Below are 26046 nucleotides of genomic sequence, written 5' to 3' on the forward strand. Positions count from 1 at the left end.
TGAACTAACCAAAAGGCTCCAGACTGGGGACCCCACCCCCAGCCTGACTTAAGTGGAGGAACTAGAGCCCTTCCCCCTGTTATGACAATGCATAGGAGAGAGAGGTCTCAGAGAACAACCAGAATGCAAAAATTTATTATTAACTGGTTTCAACAAGAAAATAAGTGGATACACCTAGAAACACGGATAGTATCTCCCCCAACAGCAGGCAGGGTGGGGAAGGAAGGCAGGAGGGGTAGACCCAGGAGATTCCCCTCTCTGCTCCAGCGAAGTGGGATCCCAAGGACAGGGCCAGGTTCCCTCCATCCAGCTGCAGGCCCCAAGACTACCTCACCCAGGGAAGCCCAGGACTGCAGCTGAGGGCAGGAGGCTGAGCAGCCATGGGCCAGGCCTAGGGCGTAAGGTAGATAGAGGGGTCCAGGATGTGACCCCTCTAGGCTGACATCACCAGGGGGGCGTCATGGGCTGAGGGTTCTGCAGATATGACATCACCACGGCAGAGATGGACAGCCTGAGATGGGAGAGAGGTGTCAGTCCAGGATGGATAGGCTTGGGGTCCCCTTCCCCTCACCCAGGAGTCCCTCCCTCTCCAGATCCAGCCTCACATGAAGCTACTCATCATCTGCTTAGTGTCCTCAGAGCTCCGGGAGTTGGCAAAGCTGATGAAGGAGCAGTAGACAGCGACCCAAGCACACCACTTCAGCTGGAAGAGGTAGGTGGGTGGGTGGGTTAGGTCGGTGAGAGGCACCCCAGTGAGCCCCCACAAGGGCCATTCCCAGGCACCAGTTCCAACCCCAGTTCCACCTGATACAGCTCAAACCCTGAGCCCCAGGAGTCTCTCAGTTCCAGACCCCCATAGTTAACTCCAGGTACCCAAGTTCTGGTCCTACTCCCTGTCCTGCATCTCTGACCCCACCATGTCCCCTCAGGCCTAAGGAGCCTGGCCTTTGACATCCCCCATCGTGCTACGGACCCCACATTTTCTCCACCAGTCCCCACCAAGTTGCATTAAAGCCTGGCCCCACCCTCAGACTGACGTCCTATGTGCCACCCTGACCCGGACACCTGGCTTCCCCGCCAGCTCTAGCCTTCTTCACCCAGCATCACCACAGCCCTGCCCCCTCAGCACTGGTCCTGCTTCATTCTGAATCCATGCCTTCCCCACTGTCAGGCAGAGCTACGGGAAGGAAACTCAGCCCTGCCCACCTTGAGCATGAGGCCACACATGCTGAAGATCATGCCGAGCAGGTTCATGTAGTCTGGTGTTGGGTCATCCAAGGCTGGGTTACACTCGCTCGGTGGGGGCTTGTACCTGCAGCAGGGTTGGGGTGCTCAAGCTCTGCCCCCAGGATGGGCAGGTGCTCCCCTGGGCCTCCAACCCACAACGCGAGGCCCATTCCCATTGTTAAAAATAAAACCACAGGCCCAAAATGGAGTCACTTATGCTAGGCCTTCCACTAAACTGGGGCTTAGTACCTCACCTAATTGGAGCTTCAGCCTCCCCCAGAAATGTAGTCTTAACCAGTCAGTCAGGAATTTTCTGGTCAGTACCAATGAGGTAGTGTCACATGGGCCCCTCTCCCCTCTCCATCCGCCAAAGGAAGAGGTAACCCACCTAATAAGACCCTTTTTTCCCAAAAAGGAGGTGACTTAATCTGAAATAATCCTTTTTTCTGTTTATGACTTCCTTGTCCTGTCTTTAAAAACCTTTCCCTTTCTGTAGCCTTTAGAGCTCCCCTCTACTTGCTAGATGAGATGTTGCCTGATCCATGAAGCCTTCAATAAGGTCAATTAGATCTTTAAAATTTACTCAGTTGAATTTTGTTTTTTCAACAGATCTGGTGGCAGCGACAGGATCCAAAGTGAACCTCTGACAGCATTCGGGGACGAGAAACATAAGCATGGTACCCATGAACCCCTTTTTGAGTCCACTGTCTTTCTTGCCATTTCTGGGGGCCATGGGTAAGTTCCTCTCAGTTCTGACCTCTGCTCTCTTTGTGTCACTCCCAGTCTAATTGGCTTTCCAGCCAGTTCCCCATTTGTCTGGAATCACTAGTTCCACGTTGGGAGCTGCTGGTAGTTCGGACCACAGTTCTTCATTTGGTTGGAAACCCCCAGCCTTGGTTCTGTTCCCAGATTCCATGTTAGGAACTGCTGGCGGTATGGTCTGCTGTTCCCCATTTATTTGGGATCCTTTCCCAGATTCCACGGTGGGCACTGCTGGTGGCAGCTGCAGTTCCCCATTCGTTTGGAATCAGCCCACAATCCCCATTTGGGGTCTGCTGGTTCAATCCTTTCCCCCAGCCCCAGGTTCTGTGTAGGCAGTTGGTGGTGGTGCGCCCAGGGCCTTTTTCTTGGCCAGGCCGCAGTAACTGGTTACAGGTGGAATGTTAAGGTATTCATGTTTGTCTGTCTTGCTTTGTGTAGATAAAGCCAGCTAAGAGAGGCTAAGAGAGATGGGAGCTTTCACCTTTAATGAATCAAGCATGCCACCCATCAGCACACCTGCCTTTTTTATGTCTAAGAACTATAATCCCAAAAGCTGTAAATATCTACAAAAATGGCAAAATATTACTAAAAACAACCTAGAATTACAGTGGCCACTGTGGGGAATGTGTCAGTGAGACAAGATTGTTTATTTCAGAAGTGCTCTTGAGGGACTTCCCTGGTGGCACAATGGTTAAGAATCCGCCTGCCAATGCAGGGGACACGGGTTTGAGCCCTGGTCCGGGAAGATCCCACATGCCGCAGAGCAACTAAGCCCGTGCACCACAACTAGTGAGCCTGAGCTCTAGAGCCCGCGAGCCACAACTACTGAGTCCACGCACTGCAACTACTGAAGCCCGGGGGCCTAGAGCCCATGCTCCACAACAGGAGAAGCCACCGCAATGAGAAGCCCACACACTGCAATGAAGAGCAGCCCCCTGTCCACAGTTAGAGAAAGCACGCACGCAGCAACGAAGATCCGACACAGCCAAAAAACAAATAAATAAATTTATTTTTTAAAAAAAGTGGGCTTCCCTGGTGGTGCAATGGTTGAGAGTCCGCCTGCCGATGCAGGGGACACAAGTTCGTGCCCCGGTCCGGGAAGATCCCGCATGCAGCGGAGCGGCTGGGCCCGTGAGCCATGGCTGCTGAGGCCACAGCAGTGAGAGGCCCACGTACCGCAAAAAAAAAAGAAAAAAAAAAAAAACAGTGCCCTTGAAAGTGAGGGTTTCCAAATTAAGCAAACAGAATGGGATACCTATTTTCATTGGTATATGGAAGCTTCCAAAAGCCTTCAAGTTTCCAAAATAGTTTCATTAAAAGATGGGTTACAAAAAGGCTAATGAAAAATTAAAAACACAAGAAGTACCTAAAACAAAAAAGGAAGGGCTGACATGACTCCTACTGCTCTCCTTTCTCCTTTTTTTTTTTTTTTGGCTGCGTTGGGTTTTCGTTGCTGCACGCGGGCTTTCTCTAGTTGCAGAGAGCAGGGGCTACTCTTCATTGCGGTGGCTTCTCTTGTTTTGGAGCACGGACTCTAGGCGTGTGGGCTTCAGTAGTTGTGGCATGCAGGCTCAGTAGTTGTGGCGCACGGGCTTAGTTGCTCCGCGGCATGTGGGATCTTCCTGGACCAGAGCTCGAACCCGTGTCCCCCGCATTGGCAGGCGGATTCTTAACCACTGCGCCACCAGGGAAGCCCTGGCAGGCAGATTCTTAACCACTGCGCCACCATGGAAGCCCCTCTCTCCTTCTTTACCTGAGTACTCATGTTTGGGTTTTTTTTTGTTTTTGTTTTTGTTTTGTTTTTGCGGTACGCGGGCCTCTCACTGTTGTGGCCTCTCCCGTTGCAGAGCACAGGCTCCGGACGCACAGGCTCGGCGGCCATGGCTCACGGGCCCAGCCGCTCTGCGGCATGTGGGATCTTCCCGGACCGGGGCACGAACCCGTGTCCCCTGCATCGGCAGGCGGACTCTCAACCACTGCGCCACCAGGGAAGCCCCTGAGTACTCATGTTTTACTGATTTTCTTTCTGAACTGCTTTTCCACTCTGAAGGGACTATTCAACAGTTACCATGTAAGAGAGAACTACCCAAGGTTGCAGACGAACCTCCTCGGGTATCTTTCACTCTTTGGTCAAAGATGGAACTAAGGGCCATAGTTAAGGCATTTCCTAAACCTAGGGAGGAACCCCAAAAGTTCTTTGAAGAATCTGGAGTCATTATCAGGGCCTCGATCCCAGGCTGCAAAATCTTTATCAGCTCGTGCACATGCAGGTAGGACCTGATGAAGCACCAAATGGACATAGGAAGCAAAATGGCAAAACCCGGAGGATGATCTTCAAGATCCTCAACCAGAGAAAGCTGGCAAAACAGCACCTGACCTTTTATAAGCCATTCCTAGGATCTTCCCTACCCCAACTGATCGGTCTGTTATTCAAACATGCAAACCAAAGAAAGATGAATTGGGCCAACTTTAAGGCACGCTTGGAAGCACTCCTCCTATGGCGTTCCGGTCCCATATAAAAGAGTCACTCAACCTGCTCTTAGCTGCCCTATTTGCAAGTAGATTATCTCCTGAGATTAGTGCATTGATAAAAAGACAGGAAATAGGATGGGAGACCACCAGTCTGATGGAGCCAGTGACCATCGCTGAGCACTTTGAAATGACCTTAGAGCAAGACCACAAGCAAAAATTTTCCAAGTTGGCCTTACAGCTACAAAAGCTCCAAGGCCAGAGACCTAACATAACACCTTCCTAGGGGTCCACCATCAAAACGCTGGCCCGAGACCCAATGTCTCACACGTAATCAACTGGGACACTGGAAAAAGAGATTGTCCTCAAAGGTCTTATGCAAATTCTTCAACTTGAGTGCCCCACATCTACCCCCTCAGTATTCCGAGGGATTCTCCAGTAAGCTGTTAAACAGCCAAGGGGAAACTAAAATTAAAATTAATGGGAAACCGTGCCAAATTCCAGTCGATAATGGAGCTACACTTTCTACTTTTATTTATTTATTTATTTTTTAGTTGCAGCAGGCGGGCTTCTTAGTTGCAGCATGCAGACTCTTAGTTGCGGCACGCATGCGGGATCTAGTTCCCCGACCGGGGATCAAACGCAGGCTCCCTGCATTGGGAGCGTGGAGTTACCCACTGGACCACCAGGGAAGTCCCTACACTTTCTACTTTAAACCCCACTCCCATAGGACGACAAATCCCTCAGAGTGAAAAAGAGGTTTCCTTAGTAGAAGTATCTAATAAACGTTCAGAGAGAATTTCTACCTCAACCAATACAAATGACTCTGGGACTTTTGACTGAAAAGCATTCTTTTTTGCTATGTGACATAGCCCCGGTCAATCTGTTAGGTAGAGATCTGCTTTCTAAGTTAAAAGGGCTAATACATTTTGTTTCCAATGGGGACCTCACCGTAAAATTTCCTGACCAAACTGAACCTGATGTTCTCTTACGTTCTTACAATCTGTCCTTGACGTAGAAGAGGAAGGATTCCAACAGAAGTCCCCTAATTTAATTGAGGTGCCCAAAAACCTGTGGGCTATTTCTAATACTGACACTGGGACAATAAAAAGTACAGAGCCTATAAAGATTCAGAGACACATAACTAAACCTCTTCCTCAATTACCTCAATATCCACTAAAGCCTCACACCCGCAACAAAAGATCTCATCTCCCAGCGGATAATCGTGCCCTGTATTAGCCCCCATGACACACAGATCCTGCCAGCCTGGAAACCTAATGGGTGAGGATGGAGATTTGTCCAGAACTTGAGGTTTTTCCTTTTTCCCCCCAGGGAAAGGTTTTGTTTGTTTTAGTTTTTATTGGAGTAGAGTTGATTTACAATGTTGTGTTAGTTTCTGCTGTACAGCAAAGTAAATCAGTTATATATATTCATATATCCATTCTTTTTTAGATTCTTTTCCCATTTAAGTCTTTACAGAGTATTGAGTAGAGTTCCCTGTGCTATACAGGAGGTTCTTATTATTAGTTATCTATTTTATATATAGTAGTGTGTATTTGTCAATTCCAGTCTCCCAATTTATCCCTTCCCTCAGGACTTAAGAGCTATTAACGAGACAGTTATTCCCCATTGCCCAGTTGTTGCAAACCCAGAACACCCTTTTGTCATGAGTGACACCAGACTCAAAATGGTTCACTGTTGCAGACCTTGGTTCAGCCTTTTTCAGCACCCCTGTAGACCCCAACGGCTGATATCTGTTTGCCTTAACTTGGAACAATCAGCAATACACCTGGACAGTCATGCCTCAAAGGCTCATTGAGGCCCCTTCTTATTTCTCCCAAGTGCTCCACCAAAATGTAAGGACCCGCCAGTCCCGGGGATATCAACTCTTTTACATAGGCAGACGACTTCTTGCTGTGCTCAGTAACCAAAGAGGCATCCATAAAAGACTCCATGTATCTGCTGCAACAGTTAGCTGAGAAGTGATGGAAGAAATTTTCACAAATTGAGGTATGGGGAAGTCATCCTAGCTCATACATGACTGGGCTTGAACTTTTTTTTATTATTATTTATTTATTTATTTATTTTGGCTGCACCGTGTCTTAGTTGCAGGATGCATGTGGGATCTAGTTCCCCAACCAGGGATCAAACCTGGGCCCCCTGTATTGGGAGCTTGGAGTCTTACCCACTAGACCACCAGGGAAGTCCCCTGGGCTTGAACTTTTTGCTAATTAGAGCAGACCGTCTTGTGGCCTGTCAAACAGACATTGTACATCTGCTTTAACCATTAAAACAAACAGACAAAAAATGGAATACAGTTATCAGACTGTTCAGAATGTCCACTTTGAAGATAGGGATAAATGTCCATTCACGCCATCCCTAAGATGCCAATGCATCAACTCCTTTGAAGATGAGGTTCCCTTCCCCAAAACTAAGGTCATGCTGACTCACTGTGTATGTGCTAATCTGTCTCTTGAAACCTCGAAGGAATGTATTATGTTTGATGTTTGTTCTTTGTTCTGACAAGACAGAACTGTGCTTCAGGCATCGAAATGGAGCCGGGTGGTCATTGTGGATGTGGATATATTCCTGCATCACCGAGAACTTGAATTTTCTGAACTGTATCAAACTTAACTACACCACTATTCTCAAGACAATATCTGCTAGCAGCTGCCAGCTGCAACCTTATGGTCTCAAGATCTCCCACTGTAACTATACAACCACTTCAGACCCCAACCAATCCTTGCTTGACAGGCACCCTTACTTCTTGCCAGTTCCAGTTATAATTCCTTTTTTTTTTTTTTGCTGCACCTCGTGGCATGCGGTACTTCCCTGACCAGGGATCAAACCGGTGCCCCTTGCAGTGGAAGCGTGGCGTCTTAACCACTGGACCACCAGGGAAGCCCCAATTATAATTCTTGACAAACAAGTTATGTAACTGCAGTTTTTGCCTATATAAGCCTCTGCCATTTTGTAGTCTGGCAAAACACAATTCAAGGGCTTCTTGAATCTGTGTTTCCTGGGCTACAGTCCTCAGGTCGGCTTGAATAAAATCCTTTTTAAAAAAAAAAAATTTATTTATTTGGGGTTTTTTTGGCTGTGTTGGGTCTTCGTTGCTGTGCGCGGGCTTTCTCTAGTTGCGGCGAGCAGGAGCTACTCTTTGTTGCGGTATGTGGGCTTCTCATCGTCGTGGCTTCTCTTGTTGTGGAGCACGGGCTCTAGGCGCGTGGGATTCAGTAGTTGTGGCACGTGGGCTCAGTAGTTGTGGCACATGGGCTTAGTTGCTCTGCGGCATGTGGGATCTTCCCAGGCCAGGGATCAAACCCATGTCCCCTGCATTGGCAGGCAGATTCTTAACCACTGCGCCACCAGGGAAGCCCTAAAATTCTTATTATAGGTTGGTTGTTGATTATTTCCACTGACAAAAGGGACATAAACTCTCCAAGGAAAAATTACAATTATCTCTATATACTGTTCATTACCTAGTGCTGAAGGAACCCAGCTATCTCCAAAAAGGATTAGGCTAAACCAAGAATGTCCTATGCCTATAACTAAGCGACAGCTTTGTGGATTTCTAGACTTGATTGGCTACTGTAGACTATGGGTTCCTAATTCTTCTCTATTGGCTTTCCTACTCTATGAACTTACTAAACTTTTAGTCCCTGAGCCCCTTCCTAGGGAAGATAAACATAAGCAGGCTTTTCTAAGACTAAAACCAGTGCTGTAAGAACCGCCAGCCCTAGGCCTACCTAATTACTCCAAACCTTTCACCTTATGCGTGCATGAAAGAGATAAGCAAGCCCTGGCAATGCACACACAAGAGCATAGCAATAAACATAGCCTGTTTCCTATCACAGCATATAACTGGATTCAGTTGCCAGTCCCTATACCAAGTGTCTTAAGGCTATAGCTGCAGCTGCAAAGTTAGTAGGAGCCTCAGCAGATCTAACCCTAGGTAATGGCATTTATTTACAAACTCCTCAGGCTGTCCAAAGTCTTCTTAACTCTGAAATGACTCAACATTTCTCTGCAAGCAGATTAACCTCCTATGAGATCCTTCTGCTTTCTACCTACTCAACATCTTAAATGTTGCAACGTCCTTAACCCTGCTACATCACCACCCCTGCCTGACAAAGGTGAGCCCCATGACTGCCAGGTAAGAACATACTGATCTAATCTTGCTGATGGGTCCTACTCTAAAAATGAAAAAGGGATACTTTGTTTCCAAGCTGGTTATGATATTACTAACCAATATGAATAACTTGAAAGGGAAACTTCCCACAAACTAAAGCAGCAAGTTATCAAATGACAGACTGTTAATATTTATACCAATAGCTGGTATGCCTTTGGGGTCATCCATGATTTGGGGATATTATGGAAACAAAGGGGTTTTCTTATGTCCTCTGGGCTCCCAATCAAAAATGCAGGGCTTCCCTGGTGGTGCAGTGGTTAAGAATCCACCTGCCAATGCAGGGAACACAGGTTCAAGCCCTGGTCTGGACGAACATGCCTTGGAGCAACTAAGCCCATGCACCACAACTAGTGAGCCTGCGCTCTAGAGCCCACGCCCCTAAAGCCTGTGCTCTGCAACAAGAGAAGCCACTACAGTGAGAAGCCCGCGCACCGCAACGAAGACCAGACCCCACTCGCCACAACTAGAGAAAGCCCGCGCACAGCAACGAAGACCCAATACAGCCAAAAATAAATCAATAAATAATTGTGTTTTTTGTTTTTGATTTTTTCGGTACACAGGCCTCTCACTGTTGTGGCCTCTCCCGTTGCAGAGCACGGGCTCCGGACGCGCAGGCTCAGCAGCCATGGCTCACGGGCCCAGCCGCTCCGCGGCATGTGAGATCCTCCCGGACCAGGGCACGAACCCGTGTCCCCTGCATTGGCAGGCAGACTCTCAACCACTGCGCCACCAGGGAAGCCCAATAATTGTTTTTAAAAATGCTGAAAAAAATCCATTTATTTAAAAAGAAAAAGGGCAACAAATAAACTACCTTCTTATTGCTATTCTCTTACCTTCTGAAATTGCTATCATTAAAATTGAGGTTCAGGGCTTCCCCGGTGGCGCAGTGGTTGGGAGTCCGCCTGCCAATGCAGGGGACACGGGTTCGTGCCCCGGTCCGGGAATATCCCACATGCCACGGAGCGGCTGGGCCCGTGAGCCATGGCCGCTGGGCCTGCGCGTCCGGAGCCTGTGCTCCGCAACAGGAGAGGCCAAGGCAGTGAGAGGCCCGCGTACCGCAAAGAAAAAAAAAAAAAAAATTGAGGTTCAGACCAAAAGGACTGAACCTGAGTTCCAGGAATGCCCTAGCTGACTTTCATGCAGACAGCAGCAACAGAGTATAAATATTATGGCACTGGGAATTCCCTGGTGGTCCAATGGTTAAGACTGGGTGCTTTCACTGTGGTGGCCCAGGTTCAGTCCCTGGTAGGGGAACTAAGATCTCGCAAGCCGCACGGGGCAGCCAGTAAATAAATAAATAAGGCACATATGGATGAAGACCATTCTGCTTCAGCAAAAAATGACCCCTCATTGCCTGACTGGCCATCCTGATGTCCTTGTAACATGGCACCAGCCTGCTCCTGAACAGAGACATTTTTTTTTTAATTTTTTTTTTCTTTTTTGGCAACACCATGGGCGGCTTGTGAGATCTCAGTTCCCCCGCCAGGGATTGAATCCTGGCCCTCGGCAATGAAAGCACAGAGTCCCAACCACTGGTCTGCCAGGGAATTCCCTGAACAGAGGAATTAAGGTGCACAAACAATGGTTGTAAATTAAATGAACAATTGGGGCTATGGGAAACCCAGGATGGCCACTTCCAGCTCCACGGCAAACCCCATTTTTCAGTTTTTGCATCCCTTCACCCATCACAGTGCAGTTTGTTTTTGTTTTTGTTTTTGTTTTTTTGCGGTACGCAGGCCTCTCACTGTTGTGGCCTCTCCCGTTGCGGAGCACAGGCTCTGGACACGCAGGCTCAGCGGCCATGGCTCACGGGCCTAGCGGCTCTGCGGCATGTGGGATCTTCCCGGACCAGGGCACGAACCCGTGTCCCCTGCATCGGCAGGCGGACTCTCCACCACTGAGCCACCAGGGAAGCCCCACAGTGCATTTAAGATGACTCAAATGATGAATAGACATTGGTGGGGAGACACAAAATTACAAAAACAGTTTACCACCAATGTTTGACCTGTCAGGTCCATAACCCTGGAAAAACTATTTTTGTTCCCAGAGGCCTCAGACCTCCTCCCTCTGGACCCTCTGAGTACCTACAGCTGGATTTCATTCAACTGCCACCTAGTATCGGTTATCAGTAAGTTCTTGTTATTGTATATATATTTTCAGGATGGGTTGAAGCCTTCCCTTGCCACAAGGCTGATGCCCTCACAATGGCAAAGAAGCTGTTAGAAAATGTGTTTACCAGGCGAGGTATACCTTCCACAATCTCCAGTGATTGAGGCACCGACTTCACTGGGCAAACCAGACAAGGCTTAATGAAAACCGTGCAAACTTCTTGGAATTATCACTTTCCCTATCACCCTCAATCATCAGGCAAGGTAGAGAGAACAAATGGGATCCTCAAAAATCTCTAAACTTGCTAAAACTAGTGGACTCCCTTGGCCTAAGGTATTGCCTCTGGCCATGCCAACTGTTCCCAGTACCCCCTGTGGAAAACATAGACTCACTGCACATGGAACAGTCACCAGGAGACCAGTGTCAATTGGTATACACCTTTCTGCTGATCCCTTATTACCTCATGTTAGTATGACCACCTACTATAAGTCTTTCATGTCTTAGGCCTATCATCGACAGGTTAAAGAAGGCTTCCAAGATCCCAGTTCAAACGATTGTGTTGGTCACAGTCTGGAGCCTGGTGACTGGGTATTATGGAAACGTCATCAGAGGAAGACAGCCCTCAAGCCCATTGGAAGAGACCACACCAAGTGCTCCTAACCACTGACACTGCTGCAAAACTAGAAGGCATTGAGCCTTGGGTACACATCTCACAGCTAAGGAAGGCTCCACCAGACATCTAGTCCTGTACAGACGCTGGAGACCTCTGAATGTAACTGATAAGGAAGAGAAGCAGCTGACATCAAGGTGGACTGCTTCTGTCCCAGACGCCAGCTATAGACCATACTTGAACTAAACGTGAAACCCTTCCTCCTTTTTCTTTTCTTTACTCTGGTATTGACCTGGAAAGATGTTTTCACCCTTCTCTCCCAGACCATTGCTAAGGGAGGTAAGCTTTCAGACTGCTGGATTTGTCAACAAAGATTCCAATCTATCCATGATGCCAGAGACCCCCTGGTCCTTCCTGTGACCAATTTCTCTTCTATTCTCAAAGTCACAGAAAACTACAATCGAACCCCCTAAAAATTTCTTATGCGGTTCAACTTGTACAGCCAGAACAACCTATGCCTTGTTGTTGCCTTTCTCCCATCATAACTTACTCAGTTAGACACAATTACCTAGTAAATCTTAGTGCATTTGCACCCCCATGTTCCCATGATAATCTAGATCAGATTTGCCCCCAATCACTAAGAGATCTCACCAGCAGCAACCATGTTTGCAAGGCATTTAGAACAACACTTTATTTCAGGATGGGAGATTCTCTTCCCATACGTGCTGAAAACCTAACTGACACCTGGTTGGAATGGGTAAACGCAGTAATTCCTGTGACTGACTCCATTAACAGTACCTCTTAACGGGAATGGTTTGTGTCCCCATAGGGTCTTTGTCCATGGTGGTTATCATTCTCTTTGGGCCTCTGAATGCCTAGATAGCCAGTGCACAGGGGGCAATACCTCTTAGGTTATGTAACTGGGCCCCTGACATTCCACAAGGGAACTAAGACACCTCATTAGTCAAATCCCCTGGATTTACATCATCAAGTTAAAAAATAACGATGAGCGGGACTTCCCTGGTGGTCCAGTCGCTAAGACTCCACGCTGCCAAGGCAGGGGGCCTGGGTTTGATCCCTGGTCAGGGAACTGGGAACTAGATCCCACATGCTACATGCTACAAGGAAGATCCCACATGCCGCAACTAAGACCCACTGCAGCCAAATAAGTAAATAAATATTTTTTTAAAAATAACGATGAGGGGGCTTCCCTGGTGGCGCAGTGGTTGAGAGTCCGCCTGCCGATGCAGGGGACACGGGTTCGTGCCCCGGTCGGGGAAGATCCCACATGCCGCGGAGCGGCTGGTCCCGTGAGCCATGGCCGCTGAGCCTGCGCGTCCGGAGCCTGTGCTCCGCAATGGGAGGAGCCGCAGCAGTGAGAGGCCCGCGTACCAAAAAAAAAAAAAAACACGATGAGGATTTCATGACTCAGGATTCATTTCCTTCGGCAGGGCCATCAGCCCAAGAAAGATCCTTAGATTCTCTGGCCAAAGTTGTTCTTTATAATAGAATAGCCCTTGATTATCTTTTAGCTGAGCAAGGAGTGTCTATGCTGTGGTCAATACCACCAGCTGCACCTGGATTAACCCTTCTGGATTAGCTGAAACTCTATTATATAAAATCACTGAACAAGCCAGTTGGCTTAAGAAGGTGACTCCTTCAACGGGAACTTTCTTTTTTTAGGAGGGATCGAACCCGTGCCCACTGCATTGGAAGCGTGGAGTCCTAACCACTGGACCCCCAGGGAATTCCCAATGGGAACTTTCTTTGACGTATTTGATTTTGCCTGGTTTGGATCCTGGGGACCATGGCTCTGAAGTGCACTCCAAACATTGTGAATTATCCTGTTTATTATAATAATCTCCCTGGTGCACTTAATCTCTCAAAAGCTTTAAATGCATACTCACTGCCACTAACCACCAAGCAAAAGATCTCCTTAAGACTCGAACATCAGAAGAGTAACAAAAAAGTGACCAACTTAAAAACTGTGAACCTGAAGCCAGCCAGGACCTGTGACTATCACAGGGGTTAAGCAAAAATATCATAACCTCTGGTTAGCACACAAAGGAACAAGAAAAACTACGAGAACCTCAGAGCAGTAGCTGAGAGTGGCCCTCATGCCTTAAGTTTTGCTCACATCTCTCAGTTAAGCTGAGAGTCTGATTAAGGTGGGGAGGGTGGGAGGAGGGGGCATTGTTAAAGAGAAAACCACAGGCCAAAAATGGAGTCCCTTATGCTAGGCCAAGCAACCAAAGCAGGGCTCAATACCTAACCTAACCGAAGCTTCAACCTCCTCCAAAAATGTAGTCTTAACCGGTCAGTCAGGAATTTTCTGGTCAGCACCAATGAGGTAGTCGGTCACATGGGTCCTCTCCCCTCTCCATCCTCCAAAAGGAAGACGAGGTAACCCCACCTAATAAGACGCTTTTTCCCCCGAAAGGTAAATGACCTAATCTGAAATCACCCGTTTTTCTGATTATGACTTCCTCGCCTTGCCTTTAAAAAACCTTTCCCTTTCTGTAGCCCTTTAGCGCTCCCCTCTACTTGCTAGATGGGATGCTGCCCAATTCATGAATCATTTGATAAATCCAATTATATCTTTAAATTTTAAAGATGAATTTTGTTTTTTTTGCTTTTTAACACCATGACAACTAGGATCCTCACCTCAGCACTTTGTTGGGCCTCCGTGGGTCCGACATATTGTTCGCGGACATAGCGAGTCGCGCCTCTTCCGCTGCGGGAGTCTCAGCTTCCGGCGGCTTCCAGCAGGGAAACGGAGGATGGCTTTTAGAGTAACACCCTCAGCCTTCGCGCTTCCGTTCCTGCCGGCGGGAGCTGGAACTCCCCCCATCCAGGGGACAGAGAATTCGAAGAAGCCAAAAATGTTCCAAGAAAACAGGACGTGGGGAAAGAAACCGAGACGCTGGAAACAAGCTTCAGTGTTTCCAGCGCTTTCTCCAAAAAGCCTAAACGTTGAACCAGGAAGTGAGAAATAGGCAGTAGACTATGGAGGACAATAATAAGGTTACACCAAAGCGTGGGTTCCCAGGGCAGAAAGCCCCGGTGCAGGCTACTGTACGGTGGTGAGGAAGGGAGGGCGGAGCAATGGCTTTCCCGGAGCCAAAACCGCGGGCCCCGGAGCTGCCTCGGAAGCTGTTGAAGACGTTGGACTGCGGGCAGAGGGCGGTGCGAGCCGTGCGATTTAATGGTGAGCACCCTTATCGTCATTCCGGGTCCTACCTCCGCCTTCTGAAGTCGGCGGCCCAGTAATCCCCTCGTGGTGTTCCCCAGTGGATGGCAATTACTGTCTGACTTGCGGCAGCGACAAGACCCTGAAGCTGTGGAGCCCGCTGCGAGGGACGCTACTGCGGACGTACAGCGGCCACGGCTACGAGGTGCTGGACGCGGCAGGGTGAGCCGGGGGCCAGAGCGGGATCGAGGCGCTGAGGCCGGGGTCAGAGGTAGACGCTGATCTTCCCTGCTCTGCTCTCTAGCTCCTTTGACAACAGCAGTCTCTGCTCCGGCGGCGGGGACAAGGCAGTGGTGCTGTGGGATGTGGCATCGGGGCAGGTCGTGCGCAAATTCCGGGGCCACGCGGGGGTGAGTGCAAGCAAGAAAGGGCCTCGTTAGAAAGGACCGGAATTGCGTGTAGGTGGTGACAGGCACCCACCCCTCCCCACGCAATTACAGCGCAAGGATCCTTCCCCACGGCCCCGCCTTCACCAAGCCCTGTCCTTGCAGTTCCTCCAAAAACTTTCACCTCCCCTACCCCTAGCCTTTTCCCTTGCTTTAACTTGCACTGGGAACCCTGCTTTTATCCCCATCCAAAGTCCAGCCTTCTCTAAGCTGCTGTTCCTGTTTTGCAGAAGGTGAACACAGTGCAGTTTAATGAAGAGGCCACAGTTATCCTGTCTGGTGAGTCCGGGGCCTAGGGAGGTGGGCGCAGGGGGCTGCCCCGGCCCCCCCAAACCTGATCCACTTTCATGCTGACCTCACAGGCTCTATCGATTCCACCATCCGCTGCTGGGACTGCCGCTCACGGAGACCTGAGCCCATACAGACGTTGGACGAAGCCAAGGATGGCATATCCAGCGTGAAGGTGTCAGACCATGAGGTCCTCGCAGGGTGAGTGGGACCAGGACCTTGCCCCTCCCCAGGTGCCACTGGGGATCATAGCTGTCTCTGTACTTAGATTAAAATCTACTCTCAAAAGAAAAAAAAAAATCTACTCTCCTCACTGCACTCACAAGGCCTTGCATGGTCTGGTGTCTGTTGTGCTCTCAGTTTTTATTCATTCCCAGGCTCATTTCTGTTAAATATGCCACACATGCTCCCACCCCAGGACCGACTTTTGCAATTGCTCTTCCTCTGCCTGGGCTACCCTTCTACTACTTATTCCGAGTGTGTTTGAGCACCACCTGCAGGTCACGTTTTCAGTCAATGAGCATACAGGAGTGAAAAGATAGGAAAACAAGGAAAAACCCCACTTACATAGAGTTGATGTTCTACCTGCAGGAGACAATTAAAAAAAAAATATTCCCATGCAGGGCTGCCCAAATGTTGCCACAACCTGAGGGAGTGCCGATACCACCACTGGGGGCATTTGGGCTGCATGGCGTGGTGGCCTACCCAGTTCCCACACATCCCCCCTTGGACTGCATATGGCTGGCTCCTTCTCATCTTTAAGTACCAATTCAAACGTCACCTCCTCGGGGACCTGATTACCCTCAGTCAGCAAGGCTCCACGTTGGCAGCAAGTGCTCCTGGCTTGGTAGCAGCTGTGTCCCAAGCTCCCACACAGGGTGTAGCCCAGAGAAGGAGCTCAGTATAAATCAGAAACAGATGCAGTGGGACCTGATTGGCCCCTGGGGCTGAGTCTCAAAGCCAGTGCCTCAGAATTCCACTCATGAATTCACTTCAATGCATGTTTTCTGTGGCCAGTCCTGAACATGACATGACAGTGAAGGGTGCCCAGGAAGGGCAGGCACCCAGCCTTGCTCTCAGGGCCCTGGCCAGGTGAGAGGGTACAGGAACACCAAAGCTGGAGCCTTGGACCTGCTGGCCCGTGTGATGCTTCAGCTGGATCCATCCTCTCTTGCAGCTCCGTAGATGGCCGGGTAAGGCGCTATGACCTGAGGATGGGGCAACTCTTCTCAGACTACGTGGGCAGTGAGTGTGGCTGGGGCTGTGAGGCAGGCAGGGAAGGTGGGGGCAGCACGGGAGACCCCAGCCTGACCTGCTTGCCCACCCCTCCCCTTCCCCCAGGCCCCATCACCTGCACCTGCTTCAGCCGGGACGGGCAGTGCACCCTGGTGTCCAGCCTGGACTCCACGTTGCGGCTTCTAGACAAGGACACAGGGGAGCTGCTGGGCGAGTGAGTTCTCAGGGCTGTGGGGCCCCTCCCCCACTCCCAGTAAGGCCCCAAACCCCCACTGATGCCACTCACACCCAGGTACACGGGCCATAAGAACCAGGAGTACAAGCTGGACTGCTGCCTGAGCGAGCGCGACACGCACGTGGTCAGCTGCTCCGAGGACGGGAAGGTGTTCTTCTGGGACCTGGTGGAGGTGAGCCTGTGCACCGGGGGGCCTGCCCGGTCCTTACCTGAGTCACTCCCAGGCCTTTATAAGGGAGTGCTGTTAGAACTGGGGGCTGGAAGGAGGAGTGAGTGAGGGGATGAGGCGAGAACATTCCTGGCAAAGGGCACAGCATGTGATAAGCCTCGGGGTTGTGGCACACACACACTGGTCAGGAGATAGAAGCACTTTGGATGGCACTGGCGGTAGCAGAATCCAGGTCAGGCAGGGCCACTGGGACTGACCCTGGGGTAGGAGGAGCGGATAGTGGCATCTGACCTCAGGGGAGACAGGGCTATAGTTTTCAGGAAATCTGAGCTACCCCTGAGCATCCCTGTGGTATCCAGCCCCCAAGCCCTGTGGGCCCTGTCCTGATGTGTCTCAGCCTGTTGGGGGTGTCAGGATGCGAACTGACCAGCCAGGCGTAGTGGGGTCAGAGCTGGGGCTTGGCCAGAGAAGTAAGCCTCCTAAGAGGATGGAGGGAACCAGGGGGCCCTGGAGAGTCCAGGGGCCAGCTCTCCCTCTGGGAACTAAGAAGGTGCCAACGTTCTGCCTACTTCTCGAGGTTCCTGTAGACCGGAAGTCACCCTGAAGGGGAGGGCACATGAAGGGACACTTTCCAGGTGGAAAGAGGAATGGTGGCCTCCTTGAAGAACTGTGTTTGTTGAGCTGTGTCTGCAGGGTGATGAAGGGAGCGGGCATTGAGGCTATCAAGTGGGCGGGTGAAGCCCAGATGGCGGCAGAGGGGGAGGGAAGCTGGGACCCACATGTGACCGGCCGTGGAGGAGGGTAGTGGCTGTGAAGGTGGAGAGAATCAGCAATCTCTGGGCATGGTCTAAAGGTAGAACCAAGAGGATTTACCGACAAAGGGATGTGAGATGTAAGAGAAAGATTCAAGATGTTTGACCTGAGCACCTAGAAGGACGGAGTGACTGAGGGGCTCAGTTTGTGGCTGGTTCAATTTACAGTGTCTCGGAAGCACTTAGACGCATGTGGCTGAGAGCGGGGGGAAAAGCAGCTGAGGGGAGGGAGACACACTGGTGACACTCCCAACCCCCTCACTCCACAGGGTGCCCTGGCGCTGGCCCTGCCTGTAGGTCCCAGTGTGGTACAGTCGCTGGCCTACCACCCCACGGAGCCCTGCCTGCTGACCGCCATGGGGGGCAGCATCCAATGCTGGCGGGAAGAGACCTACAAGGCTGAGGATGGCACAGGCTGAAGCCGGGGGACCCACGACCAAGGACAGAGAGAGACAGCCTGAGGAGGACCACTGAGACCATGTATTCTAGACATGCTGCTGACCAAGGAGTTGGGAGGAGCTGGGTCTGCAAACTAATAAATAGAGCAGGTGGTGAGGCCTCCCTGGGGCTGCACCGTCCAGTGTTCAGTCCTCGTTCTTCTCGGGCGTGAAGGCATCTACCTTCTGGGCAAAGGTTTCAGCCACGAGCAGCGGAAAGACCAGGGAGGCATCAGCATAGACCTGTGGAGGGGACTCAGGTGAGCCACGGGACCCAAGGCCGTACCCCAGAAGACCCTGTGCCCCAGCTGGCTGGCCGGCCCTCACCTTGACAGGCTGTGCGTCCACCCGGATCTTGCCCCAAGAGACAGCTTCATCTGGCCGGGCGCCTGAGTCAGAGCCATCAAATTCCTGGGCTGTGTTGATGTAGACAGCGTAGTCAGCCCCATTCCGCTGTAGGGAGGGGCAGAGTGGGCTGTCAGCCACACAGACTCCAAGGCAGGGCACTGTAGCTAGAGGCTGAGGGACGTGTTCCAGATGAAGGAAGCCCTTGGCTGCCCCTCATTCCAAGGGAAGGGCCCCACGTCAACATCTGGGCAGAGTGAGGGGTCACGGGATGCTGGGCAGACAGTGGGCAGCGTTGCTCCAGACTCGCCTGCTAGGTAGCAAGAGCCCTCCCACATCTGCCACCAGCTCTGTAGAAGACCTCCAAATCCAACTTACCTCTCCCCTCTCTATGGCCCCCACCCTGGGCCCCTCATTTGTTCCCCCCAGAGCAGCCAGAGAGCGCCTGAGAGCACCTGAGTGGCTCTCAAGGCCCTGCACTTTCTGCCTGTCACCTCCTGCCTCACCTCCTCCTCCCACTCTCGCCTTCGCCAGCCTCCTAGCTGTTCCCTGACCTACATCAGGCACCTCAGAACCTTTGCACTGACTGGTTCCACTGCTGGGAATTCTATCTCGCCCCCACCCCCCAAGACAACCACATGGCTCATGGGACCACCCCCTGAAAAACCTCTGCTGGCAGGTCACATTTCCCAGGAAGCTTTCCCTTTTATGAACAGCACCCCTTTCACTTGCCATCTTGTCATCCTCCCTTATTTTTCTCCATAGCAATTACTACCACCTGATACTCATGTCACCTGTTTGCTATCTCCCCCCACTAGAACATCAGTGCCAGGAGGGCAGGGATCTTGGCCTGTCTAGTCCACAGCTGTCTACCCAGCACATGGCATAGGCCTAGTACACAGGCCTGTCTGCATGACGGGCCTGAGTGCCACCCCCTACTAGGGAGCACACACACTCCATCCCTGCTCACCATGAGGTTGGCGTTGGCAATGTGGTGCTTGACCATGCCACCGCCCAGGATGATCATCCCAGTGCGCCTGGCGAAGATGGCCTGTGTGTTGATGAGCCTGAGGTCTGGAAAAGAGGGCTGTGTCAGGCCGCGGGCCCAGGCAGCCCTCCTCCCCCGCTCCTCTGGAGCCCCAGCACCTTACCTTCAACGATGTCCAGGACCAGGCCTGGGTTCTTATAGGAATGAAAGAAGATCATGTCACCCAGCGAGCCATCTGTGAGTGCCGGGCTCAACACAGGGATGTGGTTCTGGGAAACAGCAAGGCAGGAGAGCGGTTAGAGCTCAGAGCCCTGCAGGGGCAGTCTGGGAGCACTCCCTCCTCTTTGCCTGATTCTGGGCAGGGAGCTTAACTTCACTTGTGCCTGGCACATAAAGAATGGTAGCTCTTGTTTTTCTGATTGCTGGGCCCCATAGCCTCTGAGGAGCATGGGACCCTACACCAGGCCCCATGGGGGCTGCTAAGCACTGCCCCCAACTGCTTCCCAGTAGTCTAGGAGTAGAGCCAGAATACAAGGACCACACTCAACAGCTGTGGGACCTCAGGCAAATTGCCTAACCTCTCTGTTTCTGAGGTTCCTCTCCTAGGAGTGGGAATAAGAATAGTACCAACTCCCCAGGTGGCTGTAAAGATGAAACAACACATGCCAAAGCCTGGCAACTTTGCCCCCACCCAGCCCCTCACCTTCTGGGCCCAGTAATACACTGACTCTGGGTTGTTTATCTCCTTGCCAAGCCGGGCGATCATCTTGGAAGGTGTCCACTTCACACCCTAGGAGGAGACATCAGCTTCAGCCAGCGGCACCTCCCCTGACACCCACCGTGCCACCCGCCCCCCCCCCCCAGGTTCCTCCAGCCTCACCTCCGTGTTCTGCTCCAGCACCATCTGGTCCAAAATGGGCATCAGCCAGTCCTCAAACTTGCAGTAATTGTCATTGGGCACCAGCAGGTTTCCGATCCTGGGGACAGGAGGCATGTGGGCATCAGGGTCCAGGACCCTCAGCCTGGCTCCCGTACCCAGCACCACTCAGGGCCCCCCACCTGTTGATTCCGTTCTCACGTAGCTCCTTCCCCCTGAGGCTGAACTCGCCCAGGTATGTGGGCGCCAGACACTTGATGAAATCCTCCTCCACACCCCCAGCCGTGGTCACCAAGACGTCCACCTGCAGTCACAAGGCAGTGAGGTTGGCCAAGGAAGGGAGGCCCTGCTTTCGTACCAGGCAGGACTCCTAACTCCCAACTCTCATCCAGTGACCCTTGTGGGGAGCTCTGCTGCAAAACAAAACTGACCCATAGTTCCCTATCTCACTTCAATGACCAGTAATCTTATTGCCCATTAAGACCCAGAGAGGCCAAGGCCACAACCCCACCAGGTCCCCACCATGTTGTGCTGCACGAGGTAACGGATGGTCTCACGGATGCCCGAACTGATGAGGTTGGATGTGTAGCCCAGAAAAATGGTGCAGCCGGTGAGTGGGCGGCAGCTCTGGGTCAGGTCTGCATGTTGGTCTTCATCCTGAGCCAGCGGCTCTAGTTTCTTCTCTATCTAGGTGTGTAAGGGCAGGGTCGAGTTAACCTCTGGCCCCAAACTCCAGCCCAAGGACCCCAGGTGGGTTTCAGAGACAGACTCCGCGCCCAGGCCCTGCCCACTGAGGGATATGGGACTACTTCTACCTGGAACCAGGAAGTGAACGCCCCTGTGCAGGCTCCGCCCTTTCCACAGCCCAAGTCTCAGGTCACACACTCAGGCTTTGCCTCTTTTCAGGAATCACTTTTGCAGTCCCGAACCCTCTCCCCACTGGGAAAAGCAAATCCAACCTCAGGTCCCGCCCTGCCTTAGGCTCCTCCTTCAATCCCTCCCTCAACTGCGCGGTCTGGCCCCAGACTCCGCGCATTCCAGAATACCTGCACATGTTGCCTATAACGCGCCTCCTACCTAGAATCAGTCCCAACCCACTCCCCAGAACAAAACCTCGCGCCCAGGAGGGGGTCCCCGTCTCTCTCCAACTATCGGACGAAAAACACACCTCCTCCCAAGGAAGTCCCGCCCCCAAGTACCCCACAGTGCTACTGGAGGCCACGCCCCCTCAACCCAGGAAGTCCCACCCAGGCCTCACCATGGCGTTGACTTGCTGCACCGCGCGCCCGAAGTTGGTGGCCTGGAAACCAGTGGTGCCGAAGGCCTCCAGCAGCGCGCGGTAGTTCACGCCACGGTCGAAGTCGTAGCCCCGGACCTGGGCGCTCTCGGACGGCAGTGCCGAGCTGTGCTTCAACACGGCGGCCAGCGCCGCCGCGGGCGCCTCCCTCTCCAGGGGACCCTCCATGCTCCTGCGGCCGCACTGTCAAATCAGAGCCGCCCCAGGCCAGGCCTCCGGCGGCCTCGAACACCTCTAAGCCCCAGCACGCACAACCTGCGGAGGGCCGGAAGTTGTGCATGTCACATGAACCGCCGACGCCCGGAATCCAGGATGCCGGCTTCTTTGCTTGTGTATTCCGTAGTACGGAAGCCTCAAGGAGCCATTATTTCCTGTTTCTCGTGTTCTCAGTCTCAGATGAATGAGGACCCCGCTGGAGACCCACCGCGTTGCGTGGCGCTTGCCCATTCGTTTCTGTCCTCTCAGAGAGAGAGGATGGCTTCTTAGTCGTCGCCCTTGGACAGAATTCGAATCACCAGGAAGTATCAGATAGTTTCTGCCGCTGAGCGTCTCTCGTCAAATGGGATGGTGATCCCTGTTCGTGTCTTGCAAGTCTCCAGAGCCTCCACATGCTGCGTAACCTTCTGGTCTTCCTTCCCCTGGCAGCTGCAGCTGTCACCTCCTCTGGGAAGCCTTCCCTGACCTTTTTCTGGGTAAGAGACCTCCTCTGAGATCCAGGGCTGACATCTATTTCCCTCCAGCAAGACTGAGCTCCTGGAGGGTGGTGTCTGTATCTCATGGGTCCTCCAAACCATGCATAGGGTCTGGTCCAGACCTCTTTAATCACTCTCACTCTGCAGTTTATGGAGTCTACACTATACACTGGGCTTTGTGCTGGGTGCTGCATATTTATCAGTGAACAAAATGCAGACCCTGCCCTTCTGGAGCCCACAGTTTGGGGAGCTAGAAGGGTAACAACAGTGGTAAGTGCTATTTAGAATTAAACGGGCTGATGTGAGAGTCCATGGGGTTGGGGGTGGGTGGAAGAGTTGGTGGTTTTATTTGGAGGGAGAGGTGGTTGGGGAAGGATGCCAAGGAGGTGATATTTCAGCCAAGGTCAGAAGAGGTCCCATATGTGAAGATCTGGGAGGGGGCATTCCCACTGGGAGAGAGAACAGCCAGTGCAAAGGCCCTGAGGTTAAAAAGGAGCCTATTTAATTAGAGGAACAGAACATCCTCCTTGACAGCCCCCACTTGGATCTCAAACTCCTGGCCTCAGTTCCCTCACCACCTAACCCTGATCTTCCTGCAGTCTGCCACATCTCTGCAAACAGCCCTACCTTCCACTCATCTAGTAGGCTGAAAACTGGGGAGTTGAGCCTGATGTTTCCCCTTTTTCACACCCCACATCCATCCCTCCACACGTCTGCCAAATTCTACCTACAAAATAGGTGCTTTTCTTTGTTATTTATTTATTTATTTATTTTTGGCTGCATTGGGTCTTCGTTGCTGCACATAGGCTTTCTCTAGTTGCGGCGAGCGGGGGCTACTCTTGGCTGCAGTGCGTGGGCTTCTCACTGCGGTGGCTTCTCTTGTTGTGGAGCATGGGCTCTAGGCCTGTGGCCTTAAGTAGCTGTGGCTCGCGGGCTCTAGAGCGCAGGCTCGGTAGTTGGGGCGCATGGGCTTAGTCGCTCCGCAGCACATGGATCCAGATCCCTGGACCAGGGATCAAACCTGTGTCCCCTGCATTGGCAGGTGGATTCTTAACCACTGCGCCACCAGGGAAGCCCTATTTTTCTCCAATTTTTAAAATTGTGGTAAAATACACATAAAATTCACCATTGTAACCATTTTTAAGTGCATTGTTCAGAAGCATTAAGTACATTCACATTGTTGTTCAACCGTCACCACCATTCATCTTCAGAACTTACCCATCAAACACTAACTCCCCATTCCCTCTCTCTCCTCAGCCCCCAGCAACCCCCATTCTGCTTTCTGTTGCTATGGATTTGGCTACTCTAGGGACCTCACATAAGTGGAATCATACATTATCTGTCATTTTGTGACTGGCTTATTTCACTTAGCATAATGTCCTCAAGGTACATTCGTGTTGTAGTGTGATTTATTTAACAGATCCCACTGGCTGACTTGAGGAGAACGGGGTCGGGGCTGTGCAGGGCAGGGGAGACCAGGCAACTGCGCTGGTCCAGGCACACTGAGCTGGGGGCACCAGGACCCGGATGCTACCAACAGGGTGGAGAGAAGTGACCAGTTTGACAACTTGGAAGTTGATCTGTGCATAGCACAGGGAACCCTATTCAGTACTCTGTAATGACCTATATGGGAATAGAATCTTAAAAAGAGTGGATATATGTGTATGTATAACTGACTCACTTTGCTGTACAGCAGAAACTAACACAACATTGTAAATCAACTACAGCCGATTAAAAACAATTAATTAAAACAAAAGAAAGTTGATCTGATGGCTCTTGAGGAAGGATCAAATGTGGGAATACTGGAAGAAAGGAATGAAGGAGTTAAAGATTTGAGCCAGAGAAGTTGGATGGATGGTGGTGAATTTGGGGGCTGGAGGTTTCGGGGGAAGATGATCCAGAGTCCAGCTTTGGCCAAGTTAGGTGGGGGACAACAGAGAGATGGGTGTGATGGACCGAGGAGGGAGGAGGGTCCTCAGGTGGGTCTGAGGTCAGGGAAGGGGCTGGGATGAGGCAGGGGAAGCCATCAGCATGAGTGAGTGGATTGAGTCATCTGTGGATCCCTGGGCCATGAGTGCAGTTGGAGAGAGGAGAGACGGGGCTGCACCTGAACCAGGTTACACTTTGCACCTCCGCCCATCGGAGTAGGGCCGGAGCCTGGCAAAGAAGGTCTGTAGGGGCCAGTTAGCAGGGGATCAAACAGGTCAGTGAGAGCCCAGGGCCCCTACACTCCCCCAGCCAAGGTGACACATGACACCAGGGCAGCCACTGGGCCTCTTGGAGCAGGGACCCCCCCCCCCAGCCTCAGCAGCTACTGCTGCCGCTGGTGACATTACACTCCATGAGTGTCCTGGCTTCAAAGTCTCTGCAGGGGTTGGAGAGGGAGAGGAGGGGGTTGGAGAGGCCAGGGTGGTGGGGGCGGGAGCCAGAGCGGGGCTGCAGGAGGAGGACTGAGCAGCCAGGAGTCAGCCGGAGTCCTCAGCTGAGGTATGTGGTCCTGACAGGGGTTGGGGAGCAGCCAATCCCATCCCTCAGTCCCCAGGGGACACAGGAGGATGTGTGGGAGCTCAGGGTTTGGGGTTCAGCCTGCTGTCTGTGGCTCTGCTCACGACTCCCCCAGATGCCCGGCAAGGTGACCACTGGCAGCGACATCGGGCAGGCCTGCTGGGCCGTAGAGCAGCTGCAGATGGAGGTGGGCATCAACCGTGTAAAGGTGAGGCCAGGGCAAGGCGGGTGCATCTGAGCAAGGGGGCAGGTGGACAGCCCAGCCCAGGTCTGGCTAACCGGGCTGGCCTGCAGGTATCCAAGGCGGCCGCTGACCTGCTGCAGATCTGCACGGAGCAGGCCGAGAGTGACCCTTTCCTCGTGGGCATCCCAGCTGCCACCAACCCCTTCAAGGAGAAGAAGCCCTGCACCATCCTATGACCCTGTAGCCTGGACCACCCAGAGGGCCTCAATAAACATGAAGTGAATGCTCCTTAGGGCATGGCTTGGCCAGGTTGCGATGGGGGGCGAAGGGGGACTTCGGGCTTGCAGGGACCAGTGTGGTGTGCAACTGGCCCAGCCTCCCTCCCCGCCCACTCCAGGGTCATGGCCACAGGGGCCCACACACACCCTGGACCCTGGACAGAGAAGCACGCCCCTCCCTCACCCCTACCTGCTACCCACCCTCCAGCCTATGGGGTAGCATTAGCAGATCCCCTGTCCCACTGCACAAACACACCTGGGATTAGAGTCCCAATCTACATGCCAGCGCGTGCCACACACATACACGCCCACATGGCGCACACACACACACACACACACAGGTGCCATCGTACAGGTGCCACGTTCTCAAGGGCCTCCCTCTTCCACACAGACATACACAGACAGGAATACTATAACAACACACACAGCCAGACCGGCCTCCCCAGGGACACTCAGACGCACGTGATCCCTGAAATGCACCCCCCCCCCCCACACACACACACACACACAGCAGTGGCTGTCGCTGAGGCTTTCATACACCAACTCACAGACACACACACATCCCTGGCATCCCAGCGCCAAGCAGCCTCGGGCGGATCCCTCAGGTGACACCAAGCTCACAGTCCAGGCCGGAGCACCAGTACATCAGGTTTATTTCTCCTTTGCTCTCCAGGGAGAGCAGGCATCCAAATCATAAC

At 52.1% G+C, this 26046-nt stretch overlaps 4 protein-coding genes across 8 annotated transcripts; 2 read left to right on the forward strand and 2 right to left on the reverse strand.

Annotated features, from left to right (window-relative positions):
• Window positions 1-141: 141 nt before the first annotated feature.
• Window positions 142-14375, reverse strand: WDR83OS (WD repeat domain 83 opposite strand). Its single transcript, XM_079918479.1, has 4 exons — window positions 14034-14375; window positions 1207-1312; window positions 606-703; window positions 142-511 (listed from the first exon to the last, which is right to left on the reverse strand). The coding sequence occupies exons 1-4, from the start codon at window positions 14081-14083 to the stop codon at window positions 445-447; spliced, it is 321 nt and encodes a 106-aa protein (XP_079774605.1). The 5' UTR covers window positions 14084-14375; the 3' UTR covers window positions 142-444.
• WDR83 (WD repeat domain 83) lies at window positions 14368-18314 on the forward strand. Of its 2 annotated transcripts, XM_079918469.1 has the most exons (9): window positions 14373-14577; window positions 14661-14781; window positions 14864-14969; window positions 15236-15284; window positions 15368-15494; window positions 16471-16538; window positions 16635-16743; window positions 16822-16936; window positions 18015-18311. In XM_079918469.1, the coding sequence occupies exons 1-9, from the start codon at window positions 14475-14477 to the stop codon at window positions 18162-18164; spliced, it is 948 nt and encodes a 315-aa protein (XP_079774595.1). In that variant the 5' UTR covers window positions 14373-14474; the 3' UTR covers window positions 18165-18311. The 2 variants fall into 2 exon arrangements, with proteins under 2 accessions (XP_079774594.1, XP_079774595.1); XM_079918468.1 differs by having other exon boundaries at window positions 14368-14577; window positions 16471-16743; window positions 18015-18314.
• DHPS (deoxyhypusine synthase) lies at window positions 18190-24102 on the reverse strand. Of its 4 annotated transcripts, none has more exons than XM_079918464.1 (9): window positions 21651-24102; window positions 20915-21079; window positions 20575-20696; window positions 20396-20492; window positions 20219-20305; window positions 19679-19784; window positions 19498-19601; window positions 18510-18635; window positions 18191-18425 (listed from the first exon to the last, which is right to left on the reverse strand). In XM_079918464.1, exons 1-9 carry the CDS (start codon window positions 21855-21857, stop codon window positions 18330-18332), a joined length of 1110 nt encoding a protein of 369 aa, XP_079774590.1. In that variant the 5' UTR covers window positions 21858-24102; the 3' UTR covers window positions 18191-18329. The 4 variants fall into 4 exon arrangements, with proteins under 4 accessions (XP_079774591.1, XP_079774590.1, XP_079774592.1 ...); XM_079918466.1 differs by lacking the exon at window positions 21651-24102 and adding an exon at window positions 21470-21556 and having other exon boundaries at window positions 18193-18425; XM_079918467.1 differs by lacking the exon at window positions 21651-24102 and adding an exon at window positions 21208-21291 and having other exon boundaries at window positions 18193-18425.
• An 899-nt stretch (window positions 24103-25001) lies between these two features.
• Window positions 25002-25306, forward strand: GNG14 (G protein subunit gamma 14; the record flags this gene model as incomplete). The annotated part of the gene is made up of 2 exons (XM_079917484.1): window positions 25002-25094; window positions 25181-25306. 2 exons carry the CDS (start codon window positions 25002-25004, stop codon window positions 25304-25306), a joined length of 219 nt encoding a protein of 72 aa, XP_079773610.1.
• Between the last annotated feature and the right edge of the window lie 740 nt (window positions 25307-26046).

Source organism: Stenella coeruleoalba (genome assembly GCF_951394435.1).
Source record: "Stenella coeruleoalba genome assembly, chromosome: 3".
NCBI lineage: Eukaryota > Metazoa > Chordata > Mammalia > Artiodactyla > Delphinidae > Stenella > Stenella coeruleoalba.